We start from the raw sequence: 22354 nt of genomic DNA on the forward strand, positions 1-22354 counted from the left end.
AAGAAAAGAAAAAGAGGAAAGAATGTGATCAGGTAGGAGACTAGAACAATGCTATGCACTAGATTTAGGGTAAATTTGATCTGTTAGAAGAAATTGTATCCCAAAATTTTAAAGAAAAAAGATAACCTATATGTATACAAGAAATAAGGTTAAATACAATGAAGGCATAAAATATGACTATAACAATGAAAATGTAAAAAGATTTTTGAAAAGGTATTGATAAAATAAAATAGTTAAAAACATTAAAATAGGAAAGAGGAAAAATTTTTTCAAGTAGAATAAGAAAAAATAAAATTAAAAATATTTAACTTTGGAAGACTAAAGGATCATGGGGAAGAAACTATGAATTCTATGTGTTGCTTTCCCCTAGCTCTGGAGTTCTGTAGTTCTCATTGACTAGTGAACTTGGTCTTGGCTGGATGTTCTTGCTGATCTTCTGGGAGAAGGGCATGATGTAGTGACTCTCAAATATCTTTGCCTGAGGTAGAACTGCACCATCCTTTCCAGAGACCAGGCTAAGTAATCTGCTCAGGTTCACCTAGGTAGCTTTTGTTTCCTGAATGCTTTCTGTTCAGCTTTGGAGGAGGAGAATGAAGATGGCGGCCTCCCAATCTCTGGCCCAGAGAAGCTGAGACCATGGGGCCCCACTCCTCAATGTGCTGTCAGAGAAAAGCAGTCAATCCCTTCTGTCTCCCTGGTCTCTGGCTGCACTCTGAGCTCACCCAGCCTGTGACCCAGCATTTGGTTCTATCTTGGTACATGGCCCTGTTTGGTGTCTCCAAACCCAGCAGATTCCTGCAGTATGCTCCCCTGCTGCTCTTCCCAGAAGAGGAAGGAGGGGGTCTCCCCGGATCTGCTGCTTATTGGGTACCTGCTTGAAGAGCAGTGGCCCGACTGTGCCTTGGATCATGGTTTAAGGTTATTCTGAGATAGATCCCCTCCTTGGCTCCATCTCTGCAGCCAGCTTCCCTGCTCCAATTCCTGGGAGGTCTGTCACACTCAGACACCCCTGGTCTTTTTGTGTCCCCGTGGGTCCTGAGACCACACTGTCCCCTCAAGGGCTCCATCCCCCACTTAGCCTCTGGTGTGATGTCCTTCAGTGGAGCAGACTTCTAAAAGTTCTAATTTTGTGCTCTGCTGCTCTCTCAGTTGCTGGGAGCCAGCCCAGTGGTCTATCTTCCCATTGCTTTGGATTCACTTCTCCATACGTCCTACCTTCTGGAAGGTGGTGGATTTTCTGTCCCTAGAATTGCTGCTCTTCTCTTCTATCTCCTGTTGAGTTTGTAGGTGTTCAGAATGGTTTGGTAACTATCTAGCTGAACTCCTGGGACCTGATGATATCTCGGTCTCCTACTCCTCTGCCATCTTACTCCTTCCTCCTGGTATTGATTTTTAACAGATTTTTATTAAGGAACTAGAAATACTTCTCAGAAATATATGGCTAAGAGAGTGGTTTAAGGTTTTGTCTATATTATGAATTTTTATTTAAAATTTTCTGATACAATCCAAGTGTCTATTTTGAATTTGTTTCTTTATTCTTTGGCATGAAGCCTTTGTGCATCTGGTGCTCTATTCTGCTGTGACTTTGGAGAAAGGTTACCATTTATTAAGATAACTTCTTGGGAAAATTCCCAGCTGAAAATTATATCCTCAGTTGGACAGAACATCCCTTTACAAGACTTCCTCTGTTACCCACTGAATAATTCCTACTATATATGGAAAGTCAAGACTGATTAATGATTTCATTTTCGGTAACCAATGATCTAGATTATTATTGGCAAGACAAGAATGATGCCTGGTTATTGATTCTTTATATTAAGGAAAGATATCTTAAGAAATCCATATGCTTTTCATAGTGGATATGGTAGGCAAAACAATGGAAAATATGTTTTGGTAGTAAGATTTTACTATATACAACAGATGACCAACTTTCATTAAAAGTTTATTCTTTTTACTTGCAATTATAAATAAGGCAAATTATATATTTAAATATAAAAGAATTAAGTAATCAACCAAAATGTTGACTAAATTAAAATACTGATAAAAATACAGATTGTAGTAGTGCCTGAGTGGCTCAGTTGTTAAGCATCTGCCTTCAGCTCAGGTCATGATCCCAGGATCCTGGGATTGAGCCCCACAACAATGGGCTTTAGGCTCCATGCGCAGCAGGAAGCTTTCTTCTCCCTCGCCCACTTCCCCTGCTTGTGTTCCTTCTCTCACTATCTCTCTCTCGCATGTTTTCTCTCCCTCTATCAGATAAATAAATAAAATCCTTAAAAAAAAAACAAAAAAATACAGATTGTAGAAGTTATTTGAAAATATTTGAAGTGGGCACACTTTTACTCATTCTGATTTTAGGATCTGTGTCTGACTGGTAATCACACACAGTCTCTAATTTCTACAGTTGGCTTTAGAAAGTCAAACATAGATCGGAGTAAAGAAGTGAGAGTTCTCTTCTTACTGCTTTTCTTCATAGCAAATAAAAAGGTATACTTGAAATGCATCCAGATATATCTGAGGGATAATATAAGTGCACTCATACATCCACTAAACCAAGGACGGTGTATTGAGAATTAAAAAAGACAGATATTTTAGATCACAACCATTTATTGCTTATCTACTATATGTTAGTGATAAAAATGTGCTAGAGATATTATAATGAATAAAAAGATGATTCTAGCCATCAAGGAGCTCAAAATTCTACTGGGGGAATTAGGCAAGTGAGTGACTAAAACCTAGAATAATGCCCCAGATCGTAAGTACCACAGATTAAACTGAGAGATGCAGCAAGAGCAAGCTCATTACTGTGTGGCAAGTGCTTTTTCAGTTCTAATTTGAGGAAATTTAAATCAATCAATATATACAGAAAAATCAATTGTCCCCAGTGGATATGGATCTCATAAAACTACTTCTTTTTCTCAAAGAGATTGTGTTTTAACTAAAATGGCTTGATAAAATGTTTTATCCTAAAATGATAATTTATGCACTGTGATCTGTAATGATTTGAATTCAACCGCCCTCCTCACCCCACCCAAATGAAATAAAACAAAAAACAAATTTATTCACAGATTAATCCCTGGGACCTGTCAATGTGTATTATTTGGGAAAAAGGTCTTTGCAAATATAATTAAAATAAGGATTTTGAGATGATATTGTCATGGATTACCCAGGTCAGTCATAAGTCCAGTGATAAATATTCTTATGGAGGAAGGTAAAGATTTGATAGAATGGAGAAGAGGAGATGGACATGTGAGGACAGAGGCAGAGCTCAAAGTTAACCACAAGCCAAGGAATGCATGGAGCCACAAGAAGCTGGAAGAAGCAAGGAAATTTTCTCCCCTAGAGCCTTTCAAGAGAGCATGGCCCTGCCAACACTTTGATTTCAGATCTGTCCTCTGAAACCGTGAGAAAACAAATTTCTGTTCTTTTAATCTATTGAGTTTTTGGTTGTTACAGCAGCCATAGAAAACAAATCATGATCTAGTATGCCTTATTTTCCAAGGTACAGATAATTTTGAAAGTATTTCAATCAGGTCCAAAAAAGATGAAAGTGCGTACAGAAATGCCTATCTGAATTACAATAGAAAAACTTTTTTTTTTTTAAAGCTTTAAGATAAAAAGGAAAGTATTGGAAAAAGGAAAGCATATCTCTCATATATGTACAACTTCCTACTGAATTCTAGAAGCCTTAGGTTTCTAGTTAATTTCAGAAGGAAAGATGACCATTAACTATCCCTAAGCCATGTGTTTCAATTATTTATTACTGCATAACAAAACACCCTGAAATTTACTGGCTTAAAACAAAAACTTTTATTTTTAGAGATTCAATAGGTCTGGTATTCTGGCAAGACTCAGTAGAGATGGATCACCCCTGCTCTACTTGGTGTTGACCAGGATAACTCATTTGGGATCAAAAGGATTCAAGATGGTATCGCTCACATGTCTTGGGAATTGGTGCTGGCTCTTGGTTAAGGTCCTATAGTTTTCTTTCATATGACTCCTTTTTCTTTCCACATAGTCTCTCATTATTCAGTCTTCTAGCCTATTTTTTTTTTTTTTAGCCTACTTTTCTTTACTTGATTGTTGGCTTCCAAAAATGAGCAAACGAAAGCTACAGGATCTTTTAAGTCCCAAGCCCAGAAATCATGTATCTTTCCCTCTGCCTAATTCTATTGATAAAAGTAAGTTACAGAGCTAACCCAGATTCAAGGAAAGGGGGAATAGACTCTCCCTCTTGATGAATGATTGGTATGCATTCACAGGAGAGGAGGAAATATCTGTGGCCATTTTGAAGACCGACTACTACACAATGGTCCACTTTTTCTATCATTTTCTTTGATGAGATTTGATCCTTTCTCATGGATATCTCCATTCTTTAAATATTGAGTACTTACTATTTATTTATGCCAGTCTTTTAGGAATTAGTAACATACTGCCTAGGGGAATGTGTTGTATTTTTTTCTTTATAAAATTTTTCTGCTTTGTCACTTCAAAAAGATAAATTCTTGGAGGTGAAAGATGATGTTCTATGCATCCTTGTATCCCATAACACTAGGACAGCAGGTATTTAATAAATGTCTTCTTGATTATAAAAGCTGAGTGATGGAGCAATAATGTATTTAAACTATGCACACTATTGCATCAATGTCCACTAGATTATTTATTGCTAAATCTCTTGCAGGTTATGGTGATCAGTTAGTCCTAATCTCTTCCAAATCCTCTGCTATTCTTCATGCTTATCATGTGTGTGTGATTATAGTGAATATTTGCCAGTGGAAGTATATATGGGGAAAGTATTTAGGATCATTAATTTTAAAAGGGTAATTAGAAAAACATGTAAAGACATAAAGAACTCATTTTTGAAGTATGCTAGCATTTCTAAACATGCCTGATTTATGGGAGCCTCAATTACATAAATGTTTGCAATATTTTGCAATGAAATAAAACTTATTTTCAAAGCTGGCAAGAATGCTCAGAGGCATAGTCAATCATTTGATGATTCACAGTTATCCATGAAACCCCAGCACTCCATCCTCATTTTGAGCCTAAGCACAGGCATCTGATAAAGAAGGAGACAGAAAGGAAGAATTACACAGTGACCTAGACAATAGTATCATGTCAGCCTTAGCATCGGATCAACTGATTGCAATGGCTGATTGTACTGTTTATGGCAAGAGTTATTTGGAAAATTTGAATGAGTAATCCTCTCTGGATCATCACAGGAATGACTCTTGGTATGAATCCAGTCATATTAAATAATCATAGAATCACAAATCTAGACAGGATTTGATGAGAATTAGCTGACTTATTTCTTACCTTGAGTTGAAACCCACATGCCACAAAGTACTCTAGGCAACTGAAATTTGATTTACTTTTTGAGAAAAATAAGACCCATTCATTCATTCAACAAATATTTATTATTTGTGAACTGTATAGATGCTTGGCATCCATTAGTAAACAAAATAGGCAAAAACCCCCATCTCTGTGGAACTTGTAGTTGAATAGGGCAATAATAAGGATTCCATGAATTTCCATTTATCAATATTAGTAATCCTTGTTGGCTTTATATGCATTGGAGGTTGCTCATATGCATTGGATTTGCTCATATTATAAGAAACTATACATAAAATAGACCTAATCACTAATAGTGGTAAGAAAAGAATTTAGAATTTATTTGCATCAGTCCCTTAGTTGAAATAAAACTAGGCCTTCAAATGCCCAGTCCAACATTCTTTACTTTTTGCCCACTTCTTCAAAAATGTCTTCTTTTTCTAACATTGATATAGTTATAGAATGCATTCACAAAATCTAGCACAACTTCCATCTAATTAGCTATAAATCTTTTGGTTCCATGTGACAGAAACCCAACCTGAATAGTTGAGGCAAAAAAAAAAAAAAGAAGGGGGGTGGGTTATGCAAATAAATTTTAGTTTTTCAAGGACCCCAAAACACAATAGAACTATTCCTAGGAAATGAGCACTCAAACACTATTGGAACTGTCCATGTGCTCCTTGCTCCATTCTCCTCTGGAAAATTATCCTATTGATTGAGGTCAGAATCACCTAATGGTTTCTGGTGTTAAACTGCCTGGGTTCAAATCCTGATGATTTCACTTTTGTGCTAAGTAATCTGGAACAGGCCAATAAGTTTTCTAATCCTCAATTTCCTCATGTGTTAAAATTAGGATAATTAATAGTATCCACCTAATAGGATTATAGCAAAAAAAAAGTAAATTACATAATATCCAGGGCTTAGGTACAATACCTGCCTCATAGGAAGTCTTCAATATATGTGAACTGTCATTACAGAGTAAGAACCATCAGGGCTGAGCAGGAGAGAGCTGAGCTGCTGTGTATGGGAGTAGTCAATTAATACAACAAGCCAAAATGAATGTCAGGTAAGCCTTTAATCGCTTAGGAGAAACAAGTTAGAAAGACGTTCCTGGCTCCCTCGGTGTCCCTTCTTTTCATACAGAATGACACCAGGTGAGAGTCAGGTGTATCAGCATACATGGGGGAATTGTCTCACTGTTGGAGTGGACCCTGAGGCTCTTCCAGTTTTTGGACCAGTGTAGGGGTGAGGAGAAGGAACAGAAGAAGGGGAGGGCTAGGAAAGGAAAAGTATTAAGTCAGAACACAAGAAAGTGTCTTCAATGCTCTCCCCTCCTTCAACCAGTATGTTCTCAGCAGAGACTCCTGGGGAAAGGCTTCAGGCCAAGGTGCAGATAGAGAGGCCTCTCAAGGGAGGCTCCTGGGCTAAGCAGGCAAATACTGCCTAAAAATGTGGCCAGCCAGAGGGATCCGAGTTCTTAACTACAACTCCCTTCAAGAGGCCTGTCAGGTGAAGCCATCCTAATTGCTATATTCAGGCCTAAAACATCATTCATAGATATTTGGCCAGGAGCTGTACTCTTCAAGAGGATTTTGCATTGTTGAGGGAGATTTCCCCTCCTAGATGGGTAATGTATATTTTTTTCCTCTGAAGTTTCAACACTTCATATTTCATGGATAATTTTTGATTCTCCTTTTAGTGAGATAGTATAGGTATATGTCCTAAAATGAGTCTTCAAATATAAGAAATACCCATCATAGGTTATGCTTTACTCTTATTGTTATATATTTTTCAAATGACAGGACGAATATAACAACTTATTTTATTCCCTACAGGGTTAGGTAATGTCATCATTCCTCATATGAAAGGCTTCTGAAAAACATTCCTTGATCTTATTATGTAGAGCTTATCCTTTCTTTACCCAGGAAGAATGAGAGTTACAAATCTACATTTCCAAAAAAAACAAACAAAAATTCAGTAGTTGCCAGCATAACATCTTGGCTATCTACTGAGATCCTCATTTAAGGCATTGTTTTAAAAATAATCAACAATCACTGCAAGATGTATGAAGCTTCCTATTTAAAAATCATCTAAATTTGTTTTAGTAGTCAATAAGAATGGAAGTCCCACTTTGTGCCAGGAATTATGTATTTAAGAAGGTAGTGGGGAGACAAAAACAGTAATTTTTCCTGACTTAATGGGAACTTACAGATAATTAGTACAATAAATGTTAATCTTTGAAGGAGAGGAACATGATACTACATTGGAGGGACCAGAGCTAACCTGGGAGGTGGAGACAGGTAGTCAGGGAAGATTTACACTAACCTATAGATGTTTACATTGAGATCTAAAAGATGAGTAAGATTGAATTCAATAAGTCGTTGAAGAATGTCAGGTGTCTAGATTTTTCCAATCAAAGAAAGCTATATTATCAAAACCATTGTTTCTCAAATTTGGTTACACTTCACAATCACCTTGGAAACTTTTTTTAAGATCTATTTACTTATTTGAGAGAGAGAGAGAGAGCACATGCACCCATGTGGAAGTGGGGGATACAGAATGAGAGGGAAAGAGAGCATCCCCAAGCAGACTTGCCAGTGAGTGCCTCAATATCCCAACCCTGAGATCCTGACTTGAGCTGAAACCAAAAGTCAGTCACCCACCTAACCAACTGAGACACCCAGGTGCCCCATCTTGGAAACTTTAAAAAATACAGATGCCTGGATTTCATGCCCAGAAATTCTGATTTAATTTTCATGGCATATAGCTGTGGCATTGTTTATATTTGTTTTGGTTTTCACTCCCAAGTAGTTCTGATATACTTTAATATTTGAGAAATAATGTTTAAATCCTTAAGGCAGGAGGATTATGTCTAACTCAAGAAACTGAAAGAAAACAAATATAGCGGGGCCACCTGGGTGGCTCAGTGGGTTAAGCCTCTGCCTTTAGCTCAGGTCATGATCCCAAGGTCCTGAGATCGAGCCCTGCATCAGGTTTCTGCTAAGCAGGGAACCTGCCTCCCCCACCTCTCTGCCTGCCTCTCTGCCTACCTCTCTGCCTACTTGTGATCTCTGTCTGTCAAATAAATAAATAAAATCTTTAAAAAAAATGAATATGGCTGGCTTTCAAACACTGAGAGAGAATGTGGTGTGACCTGAGATTGTGAATGTAAAAATGTGACATATCACACAGACCTTGGTTGACCACATTAGAAGTTTGGTTTTTCTTGATAATGATGGAAGACTATGGAAAGATTTTAGACAGAGGACATCATATCCAAATTTATATTTATGTTACAACACAGAGGGAGGATTGTAAAAGAGAAGCAATGGAGTTACCTTGGACTAGGATGGTGGCAAGGAGATGGAGTTAGATGGATTCAGGAGTGTGTTTTTGGAAGGGAAATTGGCATATTGGCAATGGATTAGATATGTGTGGTTGTAAAACAGATTTGTTAGTTTTTAGCTAGTGGAAGGATGGATGGTGGGGTTAGATTATGAGTTTAATCTTTTATTAATATTATTTTTTAAGATTTTATTTATTCATTTGACAAAGAGAGAGAGAGAGCAACAAGCACAAGCAGGGGAGCAGCAGGAGAGGGAGAAGCAGAAGCAGGCTTTCCCCTGAGCAGGGAACTCAATGTGCGGCTCTATCCCAGGACACTGGGATCATCACCTGAGCTGAAGGCAGACATTTAACAGACTGAAACACCCAGGTGCCCTGAGTTTAATTTCTAGATATTTGAGGTGACTTTGAGTTATCTAAGCATAAATATTGGAGAGATAGTAAAATATATAAAGATGTCCAGACTTCAGATTTTAGATTGTTTGGCAATAAAGATCTACAATACAATAGAAACACTTTACATTAAACTTAAGTGTACCTTAACTTTGTAATTAAAAAAAAAAAATAAATGTTTTACTTATGTAAAACACTGTACTAGGCACTGGGCACAAAAAGATTTTAAAGATGGTACCCCTGACTTTAAGTGGTTAATTATGTAATGGACAAGAAAAGAAAGAGAATTCTAATGTGGTTTTAAAACATTGAGAGATAGCAAAGAATGAAAGAGAAGAAAATCCAGCAAGTTTTATCAGGTTGTAATGCTAAAATATTATCAGGAAAAAAAATCTGATCAGAAAAAAAAGGAAAGCTAGTAAAATTTGAGTGAAGAGAATCACCCAGAAGAATTTTAAAAAATTAGCAATGGCATGGTATGATACCAGGGTACGATCTCAGGGGATGTTTTGGTTTTTCATTCAGTTTGAACTAGAGAGACAGAAAAATGAAAAAAAAAACAAAAACAAAAACAAAAAACAAAAAAAAGAAGTAAGAGAAAAAGAAGGGAAGAAAGAGGATAACAGGAGTTTTAATGAATGCATTTATTTATCAGATGTTTATTGGGACCTACCATGTTCTAATATATCAATACTATGATAAGGACTAGGAGTACAAGAGTAGACAAGGTAGGCATCATTCTGACTTCACAGAGTTTATAACCTCCTAACCTATTTAGAACAAGAAAAATAAAATTGCTGTTTTTTTGAGAAAGTGTCCTTAGTTAGCTTGTGTAAAAGAAGCCAGTAAAAATGATGCCTTCAGTCAATGAGCTAAGTAGGTCTTCTATGAGACTTCATTCCCTGGGTATAAGGCAAGTTTTAGTGCAGGATTTCTCAGTCTTGGCTAGAGGTTGAAATCACCTGGAGAGCCATAAATAATACTGATGCCTGGATCCCATCCCTGGAGATTTGGACTTAATTGTTCTGGGTTTGTGCTGATACATCTGAAGTTTTTAAAATCTTCAGGTGATTCTAATATGCAGCCAAAGTTGAGAACCACAGCTTTAGAGGTATGCTTCCTCACTGAAAGTAGTAAGGAACTCCAAACAATGAGGCTGAGCTAGAAAAATGAGGGCTGATTTTACAGGGATGATAATTAACACTTCTTTAGTCTTTATGTGCCAGGAACACTTCTAAACACTTGACATATATGAAGTCAGTTAATAATCCCACTAGCCCTGTGAGGAAGTCCCTTTTATTATGCCCATTTGAGAGGTGAGAAAACTGAGGCCCAATGACAGATGCCCAGCAAGTGTCAGAGTAGAGTAGGTGCTTGAACGTAAGCAGTCTGGTTCTAGAGTTTCTGGTTTTAGCCACTATACTGCCTCTAAATATAGTGTAACAGTAATTTTACACCAAAAAGAATTATGAAAGAAGGGAAAACTTATAACAATGATAAAATATTAATCAATTAAATGCCAGGTGATTCTGTGAGTAGTTATTATAGCTACATAAAACATCTTTAAGCTATTTTTTCATATCTATAGCTTCTCATGTTTATATTCTTCATTTGCAGAAATCAGCTAAGTTCTTATTTTATATGTACATCATTACATGGTGCAGAAATTTTGTTTTCAGCAGCAATACAGGGAAATGTAAGCAGTGGAATCAGGGGATATTTCTTTCTGATTTTTTTTTCCCCAAAGATATATTCTCCTAAAGGAAACTCAAGTGCTAAGGCTATTTCACATAATCTAAAGAACGTCTACTACTTCGTGGTAATGACCAAGCTGTAGGAATAGAATCTTAGGAGGCAATAATCATCCCCTAGAGAGAAAGTCTTACAAATTGAACCTGTTTTACAGGTGGAACTATCACCAACAAAATTATTATTGGAGCTATAATTGACACACTACATTCCTGTACATATCAAAGAAAAGAAACATCCTAATTTAACTCTATAAAACATGTATCTGAGCCAACCTGCCATATGTATTTCTTTTTACACTTTTCTATTCCATTATAGAAGTAATACCTACAAAATAAATGCTGTGCATTTTAAATGGGTAGCTTCCAGCTACTTTGCCTATGCTTATTGTTCCCTTTTTTCCTTTAAAGGCTGGGAAAGCAAGTAAAGGCAATGCAGGGGTGGGCAGCACACAGCCTGGTATGTTGTGTCCTGCAGCTGGAGCTTCCGTACTGGAGCCAGGCTTCGTTTGTTCCATATGAATACAAGCTAATAAATGTAGGGAATTCCATTTGGTATTCAATTAAGAGCTCTCTTGACTCCTGTAATTAAGGCCTGTAACTATTAAGCGTAAAATTAAAGTCGAACAGTCCAGCTCTTTTTTGACATTGTAACACTGCCGGAAAAATAGGGATGCAAAACCTAGTCAAACGTCATCCTTTAAAGCCCATGAACAAATGAAAAAAGGAAATATTGAGAAGAAAAGAGTAAATATCTAAAACTTGGTCATTTGCTCACAGCATGATGCACCGTGTCAGGAACCTATTACTGTCCTCTTGCAAATACATCAACCGTTTTGTTGAACACAAGATGCTACATTGATTTTAACAGAGAGAGACAAGATTATGGTCGCTAAAGCTCCAATGAAGGGGATAATTAAAGCATTAAGCATTTTTAAGGTTTTAAAGTGACTTTCAGCAATAACCAGATAATGTTACAGGAAATTGATATACTGTAATTGAAAGGAAATTGAATTGGTCTTTATTTTTTTAATCCCTTCTAAATTTTCTCTAGACTATCAGACCATGGGAGACACTGAATCTTGTTTTGACATCAGCGGTATGACTTTCTGTAAATCTCATGTGCTGCAGGGGCTACTTTTATTATTTTTTACTTAGAAAGTGCTCTGCTGAATACATAGTGTTATAAATAAGAGTGTGTGTGCATTATCTTTATTAGTCCCTGGCCTCATTGTTTAAAAAAAAGGGAGTGGGGACAAAAATAAAAACATAGTCGTACAAAAACAACCTTCTCCACATACCCAGAGAAATCAAGTTAATAGAATTTCTAACAATGAAACCAGAGAAGTTGTTAGATAAGCTTCACACTTGAACTTAAATGAAATTCTTCCAGACTTTTTTTTTTTAAATCACTGTGTCAATCTTGCTACACTGCAAGGAATATGACCCATTGTAGATACAAATTCACTTTGAATTTGTGTGAACCTAACTCATTTGTATTGCTTATTATTGGAAGGAGCTATTACAATCAAACAGAAAAACTTGAAGGGAACCTCAAGGAGATAAATGGCTATGAAGAGAAATTAAGGAATCTTAAAACTTGAAAAATAATCAGCATTTTCTCTATTTATTATTATTATTTCCTCATTTATCTCTGGTGTACATTTTGAGAAGCATCAACAGAACTTTCGGTAAATGAAATGTGTTCCACACTTATTTTTAGTAATTTGGTGGTGCAACATAGAGATTTCCAGAAATGTTTTTGAGAATCTCTTGTCCATTTCATTTTTCTACTGCTTTCCTTATTCTACTCAATATCTTATGACTGATTAAGTGGATAAAAGATAACACAGTGGAAGGAGCACAACCTCTCAATCTTCAGTTTTCCCTTCTGTTGAATGGAGATAATAATGTTGCCTTTCTCATTACATTGTTTTGAGAAGTAAATTAATTAATATAAGTAAAGACCTCAGAAGATTAACATATACTATGTATTAAGTACATGTTATAATTTCTTTGATAAAAATGATGATGATGATGATATGCCTTTTCAGTTATATTGCCAGAATGTGAATTCATCAGCTGTTATATTGAGGAAGCCAGTTAACAATTCTAAGCCTTAATTTTTTGACTAAAATATAAGAATAATATTTTCTCTATCTACCTTAAATAGATCATATTTATAAAAAAAATTCATAAGCTATAAAACAGCACTGCAATTGAAACCACTGAATCTAAACTTTTATTTTTTTATTTTTTTAAAGATTTTATTTATTTACCTGAGAGAGAGAGAGCACTCAAGCAGGGAAGGGGCAGAGAGAGAGGGAGAAGCAGACTCCCTGCTAAGCAAGGAACCCAATGAGGGGCTAGATCCCAGGACCTGGAGGTCATGACCTGAGCTGAAGGCTGAACCATCCAGGCATCCCAAATCTGGACTTTTTAAAAGCACTAGTTTAAATCCTAGGTTCATCTCTTAGTAGTTATATGACTTTAGATAAGCCCTTAGTTTCTATGTTTATAATATAAAAATTATAATAACAGCTTCTCATAAAGTTATTTTGAGGTCTAAATGAGATCAGGTATAAAGAGCTCAGTATCATGGCTAACACTTAGAAATTATTCCAAAAAATGCAAAAAAAATAGTTCTATTCAATATAGGAAATAAACATTATTTTAATTTCTGAATAATTTCTTTGTTTTGTCCCATTTTGATATGTGACAAGTAGATATATTTTATTTCTAGTTTTCCAGATAATCTGTATTCTAAACTTTACTCTAACTCAAAATTCAGTCTCTGAAATTCCTAGCTCTTGGCATCTGTATCTAATATTCAACTACCTTTAAGTGTTAGAGTTTGTACATATGAAGAACTGAATTAAGTAAAAGGTGTTACCAATCCTAAAATCCCAACTGCTGTTATGATGAAGAGAAACAATTAAAAGACACGTGAGTCAAATCGCAAGCAAAGGGGGAGAAGAGAGAGAGAAAATAGAAATGGAAAAAAATCATCTGGCAGAGGAGAAAACGATGTCTTGTAATATATATGAGAAAGAACTTGGTCAAATATTTTTTTTAAGTGAGAAGAGACATTATATATATATATATATACACATTATATATGTATACAAATGTGTAAGTTATTGCCCAGGTCTGAAGACAAATGTTTTTATTGTTATTTCAAAATCTCAAATGTTTGGGTGCCTTAAAATTTTTAAACCACTGACTATATTTAGTTATGATTAAAGGAAGATGTAATTAAGAAGCCAGAAATTACATATTTTTAAATGTTTGTCCAGAGCATTGTTCAGACAGACTGCTCAGCAAGCCTTATTGTTATTCCACTAGTATATATTTTGACTGGTCAATACACCCAAATCCTGTGGCCAAGTTGGCATAAATAAGATGTCATTTATTTAGTCAAACTAGCAGTAGGTTCACCAAGGAAGACAAAAAAAAGAAAACCTTGTATTTACTTTGGTAACTTAGCCATTTTTACCTTGAACAACATGATGTCCTATAAGCTATTCAGTAAGCTTGGAATTAAGGAATAGAACTATAAAAGGTGGATAGCATAGCAGTCCTTCACTTAATGTTGTAAACCGCTTTTCTCACCAGTATTTAGTCTAAGAAAATAAAATCTTCTTGAAAAAATTACTAGAAAGAGCACACATCAAGGAATGTAAGTGAGCATAGACTTTGGTTGACCTGAGAAGAGAACAAAAGATCGAAAGAAATTTCGTAAGGTTCTAAATTGGGCAAGAGGACTACAATATCTCTGATAATTAGACTTTCAGCACATTTGGATCTGCTAATTAGATCTAAGTTCTAATTAGACTTTTTAGGTAACTAAGAATAACATATCATTGCATGAATTTAATGTGTTTTTCTAGTTGAAACCTACAATTATCAGCCCTTTCCAAATTATTTTAATACAGAAAAAGCTGGCTTTTTGTTTATATTGTGACATCCCTTCTCTTAAGATATATTGTGTACATTTTAGGTTTCTTAATTAAACACCTCTTGGGTACTCAAAGAGAAGCTTGAGTTTTAATAGGAAGCACCTAAATCTTTTATTTATGAAGGAGACTTGCCATCGTGCTGCCAACTTTGGAAGCCACAAACAAAATGCAATGCGAGGAAATAAATCAGTCTTCAGGAGGAAGCAGCACGAATAGCCAGGTGCCCCTATAAACCATTCAGTCAATCAGAGCAGTCTCCAAATATGACTAAAGGATTGTTATATTTTTAAAGCAATGCAAATGGAATAGGTTCCTCAAAGTGAAAGCTCCTGATCTAGTATCAGAATTAATAGCATGACATTTCTTCCCAAGATGCGCATTATGGGATTCTCTTTGCAGCTTTGCTTTTTGAGTTATCTGCTAATTCAAGTCACAATCTCTCTTTCTTTTCCCTCCTTATTTTTGAATTGAGAGTTACCAGTTTTTATGTGTTGTGACTTATAGGCAGTGATTTTAAAACTGTTAGCTCTCAGATTTGGATATTACAAGAGCTGAGAACTACATGACGATGTAAAATTAAACCAGTATTTGGAGTGTAAAGAGCAGTGAATCGCTGCAAGACTTTAAGGAAAAGGCAGCTTCCAAAATAGTCTAAGGAAATCGATAGCACTGACCAAACAGGCAAATTATATTGTTGTATGTATTGTGAATACTTGAAAACAGCAAAGCCATATACATGATTTTGCCCCTCAAATAAAAACAGTAAACCTTCTAACTTTATTAAAAATCTTATTTTTTCCAATAAAAGCAGTGTAATACCTAATTAAAACCATTGAAACTATAAGAATCTAACTTGTACAATAATTGATATATTAAGAACAGATATTATACTAGAATTATATGCACTATTATTTTTCCAATTAGTGCATTACTGGGACTGAGTTACTGGTGTATTATCACTCCTTATTATTATCACTCCACGTCCTTAGTGAGTCTCCTGAAACATATTGGATACTGTAGTATGCCATATAATGATATTTAAGAGTGGGAAATGGAATTTCTGATTGCTTCGTTTGCTATTAAAAAAGAAAACCTGTGCAGGACCTTTCCTATACCAGTTATTTCAAGAGATATCACACAGTTTTCTGCAAGACTTTTGCATAGGTGATTGGACTGTTCTTCAGGCAGGAAAGTGACCAAGCTATTTTACCTTTCAGCTTGGGTGCTGGAATCCTATCACAGGGCTGAATGGGTCACTGACTGACAAGAAACTAGAGAATAACATGCGTGGAGTGGTTCTACGTGTGGTGACCGTTCTGGTAAGTGTGATCTGAGCCGTGTGGTTCTGGCTTCTAGAAGTTACTTTATCCTTCATTTCTTTATGTTTTAGGTGATGCCATAATCGTTAAAGAACTTTGAACAAATCCCGACTGTGCTTTCAAAGATATGTTTAATGGTCATATTTTCCGACCTTTAATTTATGTGGATCAGAATCAGATTTTTGTAGGCTTTGCTTTTAATTACAGTGTTTTTGTAATTTTCTTTCTGAGACATTTTAGGCCCAGTTTGCTGTACAAGATAAAGATCTCCCTCAGGCATTTTGTCACTGTAAATCTGCATAGATAAGATTAATCACGCCAAGCAAGGGTAGAGTTGACAAAATGTAGTACACTCAGTAATACTCAAACATTGGCAGACTAAAACGTAGCAAGAACCTACTTCAAGGAAAAGATCATACAATTGTTTAGTAAATATTCCTTGAGAGTCAACTCTATTTAAGCTCATTGCTGATTACTGGGTTTCACTGATGAATAAAGAAATGGATAGATATGATTTTGTCTTTATGAAGCTTACCATCTAGTGATTAAATGGAATTATACATGTAAAATATTTATACAATTACATTTACTTAGAATCAAACGGCAACTATTATCATCATTCTGTATATTATTATTTTCCCTTTTAATAAGCATATAAAATTACATGTAAAAAATATTTTAAACAGTAAAATACTTGAATGGATACTGTCTAAATACCCATAAAGCAGGAAAATATGTATTCTCCCTTGTTATTTCTGTGAGTTTAGGCTTATGCTACTCTATAGTCAGTTTCAAAATGTCCATGGTTATTAACTTTATTTTTCCTTAGAAAAGCCTCCTTGTTTTTAAATTTGAAAACGTCTTTTCTATAGGCTGAATAAATGGCAGAATTTGTAGATGGAAGAAACATGGTCTCTTTTTTTAAATTGCTGCCTATTGAGTATCTAACAAAGTTTATAACAGCAAGGTCTGCCCCTTATACATTGTTCAATATAAATTAAGTGGACTCAACATAATTTCATTGTTTAAAAAGAGATCTGTATTATTCTCTGTAAGAGCATATTCAAATGAGTAGTCTATCCCCCCTTTTTGGTGCCTATAATTTATTCTTAGCTATTATTTTGATAAGATTTTTACTTTTTTGGCAAATATTATGAATACTTGACAACTTGAATGCGATGGTGATTCTGAATGCACCCAAGGCTGTGGATATGCAATGGTATCGATGTGCTATTATTTAAAAAAAAAAAAAAAGACATTTAAAGTGCACTGAACTATTAATAGTCTCTTTTCTAGTGATTAACATAGAATGTCAGGAGAAAACTTCAAGAAAGACAATATATCTACATTGTTTTTGTCTTTGAGATTCAGATTTCTAAGGCTAGCTAACCTCATTTAGTCACTAAGCAAATATTTATTTAATACTTTACTGTCTGATAGACTTAGTAATGGCTATAAAATGAATAATACATGTACCTAATACATTACATATCTTTTATGTAGGTATATGTATTCACCTTATAGGTATATTCATACCTCAGGGTACACAACAAATCTTGTTGGGAGATGCACATACAAAAAGAAAACCAGGCGAGAACTGTTAGGTATTTACTATATGCCAAGTATTTTATGAAGTTATTAGCCTGTGTTGTTTTATTTAGTCCTTACAGTATTTCCAAGAAATAGGTACTTCTCTGAGTCCAAGGATGAGGAAGAGGAAACTGGGACATGCAGAGGTTGGTTGGAAAAAAAAAATGTTGAGTATATACTGAGTTAGTATATAGAGAGAGTTAGGATTCAAATCCAGGAAGTCAAACTGACTCCAGACCTCTTAACTTCTTCCCTCTTAACATTATATTATATCCTCTCTACTCCTACTGTGATAAGTATGAGAATTGAGGTATCTATAGGACTTTATATGGCTTGAGGGTTAAAAATTCTTAACTCTGAATAAGATGACAGTGAGTTTTATTGGGAAAACTTCATATGGCAAATTATTGTAAATTTATGTCCAGACTGAACAAAATTATTGTCATGCATGAAATTGCCATGCATGTATTGCTTCATACAATGATAATGTGTTCATGCCTCAGTCTCACCTTCATGACTCATAAGGGCCTCCATGTCCTGTAAGCTCAGCCCTGCACAGATCCCAGACATGTTAGTTAGTGGAGACATGGAAACAATGTTTTCCCAGGTCTTCTGTGAGGCAATGTGGAGTGATGTAAATGAGGCAGTGTGTAAAAGGTCCTTACTCTTATTACACTCCCACAATATGTAGCCATTATACTCAATTATTTTATAGGCTTACTGTTTCCTCTCGTAATTCTGTTTGAATGGAACCAGCCATGACCTTATTTATTTTCCACAATCACTCTTCCAGGTCTAGCTCTTACTTATGTGGCTTTGCAGGCTTCTGCTAAGAATGCTAATGACTCTCCCCTCAATCCACCCAGCAACTCCAAAATCTTGATGCCTACTAAACCCTAGAACTTAGATTTGGTTTATACTGAACTTGATTTGGCCACGTAAACACCACTTTCTTGTATTCCATGAACTTGCCTCCAACACTATCAAGAAGGGAGAAGGAAAAGGAGGTTTCATGTGTAAAGCCCCTGAGGGGAGGTCTCTCAATCTTTATTCCATCCTAACTACAATCTAGTCCCAGTTCTACACATGCCTCCTTTAGTGCTGAGGACATTTATGCTATAATGACACACAGGTTAATAAAATTGATTTTCTCTACCTACGTTTTGAAACCGCCATTCCTATCACCGTTAATGATATTTCATTGACTTGAAAGAAATACTGATACTTATTTTAAACCAAATAATTCAACTCCATACCATTTATTATACTGTTGGAAATAAATGGTATACACAAATGCTTAACTAAAGAGAGTTATGCCTCTATCAGAAAGGATGAATACCTAACTTTTGTAGCAACATGGGCGGGACTGGAAGAGATTATGCTGAGTGAAATAAGTCAAGCAGAGAGAGTCAATTATCATATGGTTTCACTTATTTGTGGAGCATAACAAATAACATGGAGGACATGGGGAGATGGAGAGGAGAAGGGAGTTGAGGGAAATTGGAAGGGGAGGTGAACCATGAGAGACTATGGACACTGAAAAACAACCTGAGGGGTTTGAAGCGGCAGGGGGTGGGAGGTTGCGGGAACAAGGTGGTGGGTGTTAGGGAGGGCACGTATTGCATGGAGCACTGGGTATGGTGCAAAAACAATGAATACTGTTATGCTGAAAAGAAATTAAAAAAATAATAAAATGACTATTAAAAGTTATAAAAAAAGAAAGTAGGAGTTATAATAATTTTATTGGTAATAAGTAAATATCTTCACTTTTGAACTGCTAATCTTGATCATTTGATAATAAAGAATGAAGTAATAAAAAAAATAAAGGTATTTGACCAGTACAAATAAAGGTATCATTAACAAGGATATAAATAGGGTTAAAGGATTCAACAAGGGGTGTTGATGCATCAGGGCCTAGCTGCACAGCAAGTCTTGACTACCCTGAAATCTGATGGGGCATGGGGAGGTGATAGTACTAAGATTTGGCAATAGCTAGAACCATGGGAGGCCATTCAGTAGTAGCTGTGACTTTCCATACAGAAAGAGGATAGAGAAAGTCACTCTCAAACCACAATCAAGCAGTGAGGAAGTGGGGAGAGGGGTTATGTCAATTTCCCTTCTTCTGTCTTTCCATCCCTTCATTGTCTCCAGGTGAAAACCTAACCAGAAGTCAGGGAGCAAGGGAACCCAAGTAAGGAAGACTATGAAGGTCAGCCAGGCTGCCAGGACACAAAGCAGGGCAGTGAAGGGCAGAGTGGATCCAGAGGGGAAATAGGGAAGAACCAACATTAGCATCTACTATTTGAAAGAACCTGTTAAAAACTTTATATGTGTTATTTAGTCCTTATAAAAGCCCTACAAGAGATGTATCAATGACATTAGAAGGTTGAAAATAGGGCATAAAAATGCAAACTAAAGTTCTATGACCGTATAACTAATAAGAGCTAGAGATAAGTTTCAAGCCCAGAGATTTGGGCTCCAGAGGCCACATTCTTAGCCCCTCTGATATCTCCCTTAAGAATCTGAATGAACTTATGTTAGGCTTAAATTAAATATAATTATTGAGATGGGAAGGTTCCAAATTTATGGGATTGATAACTTAGGAGCATTTTTCTAAATAGCATCACATATGGATAACTTTATACTCAGCCATCTCCAAAGCTACGTAAATGTCTTATGGAATGAGAATAAAATTCAGACCCATCAAACTTAGTCCTTTTTCTACAATTTATGTTTATATTGGCCCACTAATCTCTCCTTTTCCTGAGTACCAAGTGTATTAGTACAAGACATTTATTAAGATTTGTGTTTTCCTTTTAACTTCTAAAGTAGTGGATCTATGGATAGCCATAAATAACCCATTATGTCATTCAGTTTTTTTCATGGTAAGTCACAAAAAGTTGTCGCAAACATGACTGAGTTGTAAATATCATTATAATACTCACAAAAATATAATGGAAAGAAGTTGGCAACAAGTGCAAAGTAAGGCTTGAGAAGGAAGCTATGCTGTACAAGATCTCTGAAAATATAAACTGGCATTTAGAAGGAACTCACTGATTAATAATTCTTAAAAACAGACACATGGCATCTCTAATGAAACATGAATTTACTCAAATTCATTTGAGAAATATTTATTGAGTGCCTTCTTCTAGGTGCTTGGGGTACATACAAAACAAAGAAACTGACTTTGGGAGTTGCATTCCAGTAGGCATCTTCTAAAGCTCTCAGAATATTTTTGAAAAAAAATGCAATACCATTGTCCTATAGTAAGTGTGCAACACAGTATTTCTTTTGCCATTACCATAGAAATAATTTTAAAACTTTGTATATATGTATGATTGGAAATTTATGGTAAAGCTGTGAGAGTGATATTTCTGTATTTTATTAATTTGAAACCATACAATTTTTAACATTTTAATATCTGAAATCAAGATGTGTTTTTCAGTTAATTAATGGTTCCTTACAATTATATTTGGCAGCATATTTTATCTTAGTGATAGGAAAAACAATTGTGCATTTTATAATTAAAAATTTTTAGATTAAATAATATATGGAGGGTATTTTTATAAAATTAATTAAGTTAATGGATATTCCTGGAAAGCTGAATTCAACAAATCTGGGCAAGAAGCCATCATAAAGAGAGAGACTATTTTAAGGAATACTTCCAAAAGAAAAGAAATAACATTAGGAAATGAAGCCAATTTTTTTTTAAAAAAGGACTGTAATAGCAATTTAAATATTACTATCTAAACTAAAACTATCATTAGAATCATAGAAAGATAAAAGTAGAAAATAAACAAAGGCAGCTTATCTTAAACCAATACCACATAAAGCAAAGTGCAAACTATGTGTTGAGAGAAGGTAAGTTTCCGCAAGCAGCTCACCATAAGAAAGGTATAGCAGGTAGCTGTGGGTTGCCTGGGTGGCTCAGTCCTTAAGTGTCTGCCTTCTGCTCAGGTCATGATCCCAGGTATGGAGGCCTGCATCAGGCTCCCTGCTCAGCAGGAAGCCTGCTTCTTCCTCTTTCTCTCCCCTGGCTTGTGTTGCATCCCTCACTGTCTTGATCTCTCTCTCTCTCTCTCAAATAAATAAATAGTAATTTCCTTTTCCTAAAATATTTCCTTACTATTAGTCTCACTTCTTGGAATTTAATTTTCAGCAGACCTTATTTCACTGTGAAAATTCACATGTTATCTGAGATCAGAGAAAGGTAAAATGACCTAAACCATTAGCCTTGACTCAACTATTTATTGAACATATATTATAAGCTTGAGACATTATCCTGAATTCCAGAAAGGCAAAATTAATAAGATACAGTCCTTGCTTTCCAGGAGCTCTACATAAACCATTTTGTCAAAATTATTAAGCTATCAGAAAATAGAACCTGTGTGTGAAGGACTCAGAATTAAATACATTTTGTAAAGGCTGAAAAAGAATGATAAAGTTGAGAGAAATACATAGAGAGAAATAGAGGACAGACATCACACTCTTTATGATCTAATCTCAGCAATGACATCTAGGACTGACTTCATGGCTTTACAGGACAATTTAATTCCTTATTTCATTATGTTCTTTCATTTAGAACTCTGTAACTCTGTTATTTTTTTTGTAATAATTTCATTAATGTTATATTCTCCCTCTAAACTGTAACAATAAGACACAAAGTTGG

The 22354-nt window shown here is 35.4% G+C and overlaps 1 protein-coding gene across 1 annotated transcript in view; it reads left to right on the forward strand.

Annotated features, from left to right (window-relative positions):
* GRID2 (glutamate ionotropic receptor delta type subunit 2) overlaps positions 1 to 22354 on the forward strand; it is a 1463802-nt gene that overhangs the window by 1094424 nt on the left and 347024 nt on the right. Inside the window, 1 exon segment of the mRNA XM_047717994.1 lies at positions 15994 to 16095. Coding sequence (XP_047573950.1) covers positions 15994 to 16095 — 102 coding nt within the window.

Source organism: Lutra lutra, chromosome 2 (assembly GCF_902655055.1).
Source record: "Lutra lutra chromosome 2, mLutLut1.2, whole genome shotgun sequence".
Lineage (NCBI taxonomy): Eukaryota > Metazoa > Chordata > Mammalia > Carnivora > Mustelidae > Lutra > Lutra lutra.